This window comes from Morone saxatilis, unplaced genomic scaffold, assembly GCF_004916995.1.
Source record: "Morone saxatilis isolate NCDOM2014 unplaced genomic scaffold, NCSU_SB_2.0 Contig21, whole genome shotgun sequence".
Lineage (NCBI taxonomy): Eukaryota > Metazoa > Chordata > Actinopteri > Moronidae > Morone > Morone saxatilis.
In genome coordinates, this window is record NW_023339774.1 from 22,288,363 (window position 1) to 22,290,220 (window position 1,858).

The 1,858-nt window shown below is 46.8% G+C and overlaps 1 protein-coding gene across 1 annotated transcript in view; it reads left to right on the top strand.

Annotated features, from left to right (window-relative positions):
• LOC118332702 (transcription factor 7-like 1-A) overlaps positions 1-1,274 on the top strand; it is a gene marked incomplete at its 3' end in the record, with an annotated part of 2,517 nt that extends 1,243 nt beyond the window's left edge. Inside the window, 3 exon segments of the mRNA XM_035668103.1 lie at positions 329-527; positions 619-688; positions 1,138-1,274. Of these exon segments, the coding sequence (XP_035523996.1) occupies positions 351-527; positions 619-688; positions 1,138-1,274 (384 nt within the window).
• Positions 1,275-1,858: the final 584 nt, after the last annotated feature.

The window sequence follows — 1,858 nt, forward strand, 5'->3', positions numbered from 1 at the left end:
TTGGTGCAGGGAGCTTTTAGTTTAATATGTGTATTGTTTGTATATGTTGTCTCCACTACAGAAACACTAGGAAACTGCTAAAGTCTGATCAGGTTGTCTGATGTTGACTGCTGTTAGTTATTAGTTTGATTGATGCTTTAATAATGTGAGTATTGATTACTGATGCTGCCTGATCAGGATCATTATCAGCTGCTTGTACTCTGTTTCTCTGCTTTAGTCCTTGTTATTAATGGTGTTTATAGACAGACTGTGGGATTACTCCTTGTGGAAGATCCTGTAGTGTGAACAGTACGGAGATCTCTCTCTAACTCGTCCGTCTCCATGTCAGCCGTTGCAGCTAACGTCCAAACATGCCTCAGCTAAACGGGGGAGACGGAGACGACCTGGGAGCCAACGATGAGCTGATCGCTTTCAAAGACGAGGGGGAGCAGGAGGAGAAGAGGAACGTGTCCGCCGGACGGGACCTGGACGACGTCAAGTCCTCTCTGGTCAACGAGTCGGAGACCAACAGCAGCTCGGACTCGGAGGTGAGTTACCTGGCAGCCGGTGGACCCTCAGTAGATCCGGTCTGTGTGTCTCTGCGCTCTGTTTACGTGTCTGTGTGTGGTTTCTGTGCAGGCAGACAGACGATCCAAACCCGGTCCCCATCTGGAGAGCAGGGCCAGACACAGTCAGCTGTTTGAAGAAGGTAACGGACACACGTTGAGTACTTAATCTTCATCACGCTCGAGTCCCGTCTCACAGCAGCATGAAAACCCGACGTACCCACTGAGAGTTAAAGAGCTCTGCGACTCAGCATTAATCTGGACTTATACTCGACTCGTGGGTTTAACCCGCTGATATCAGACCATATCGTACTCTGATTATATGTTTTATAGGCCGAGACAGATTAAATGAAGGAAATTACTTTATGAGTCAGAAATCCACTTTAATAACATTGAGGATTGTTACGGTACAGACTGATAAAAGATCCGTCACAGTCAGTACAGTAAAGCTGAGATATCCTCACTTTCAGACTCCATGTCCCCAGTTTATGATGCATGTTTTCTGTCTCACATGTTAAGTGTGAAGCCCCCAGTAAGCCCCCACCAGGGTGTGTGAACTGGTCTTTGTGTTTGATGCTGATTTGTTTCTCAGCGCTGAGGAGACGGCAGGACGGAGGACTCTTCCAGCACTCTCCGTACGTCGGATATCCCTTCTTCATGATCCCAGACCTCGGGAACATCTGCAATCCTTACCTCGCCAACGGAGCCCTCACACAAAGTGCCAGGACGGTAAGACCACACACACACACACACACACACACACTCTGTGGTGCTGCATCCTTGTGAGCATTAAAGTGAAACAGAGCGACGGAGCTGAACGATTATTCTCGATTCATCATCTGTTTTATTGTCAGCGAGAGAGGAGGAAGTTGTAATGTCCCTGAGGGGTAAATTAAATCACACAGTTTACACACGTTAATGTCACTTTCACTTTTCACCAGAAACACAAGCTGCAAGAAGAAACCTGAAACCTTATAACACACGTCTTCTTATTCCTTAAAGTTCTATATTTCATCTCTCAGTTCGGTCTGATGAACTTCCTGCTCAGCTCTGAACACGTTCTTCATTCTATCCAGATAATAATCCAGAAATCAGTAAAAATAAAAGAACGTCGAGGTTCGTGAGACGCTGACGTCACGCAGATGAACTCGTTCACAGGCGTAACTGAAACCCTGACTCGCCCGCGCTCAGCAACAGGTTCAAGCTGCTTCACATTGTTTTGCAAATTGAGACCTGGATACCACTGACTCACCATTGTCCTGACAGCTTCTTTTGTGCACTTGCATTTGATTCGGTGTGTGTGTGTGTGTGTG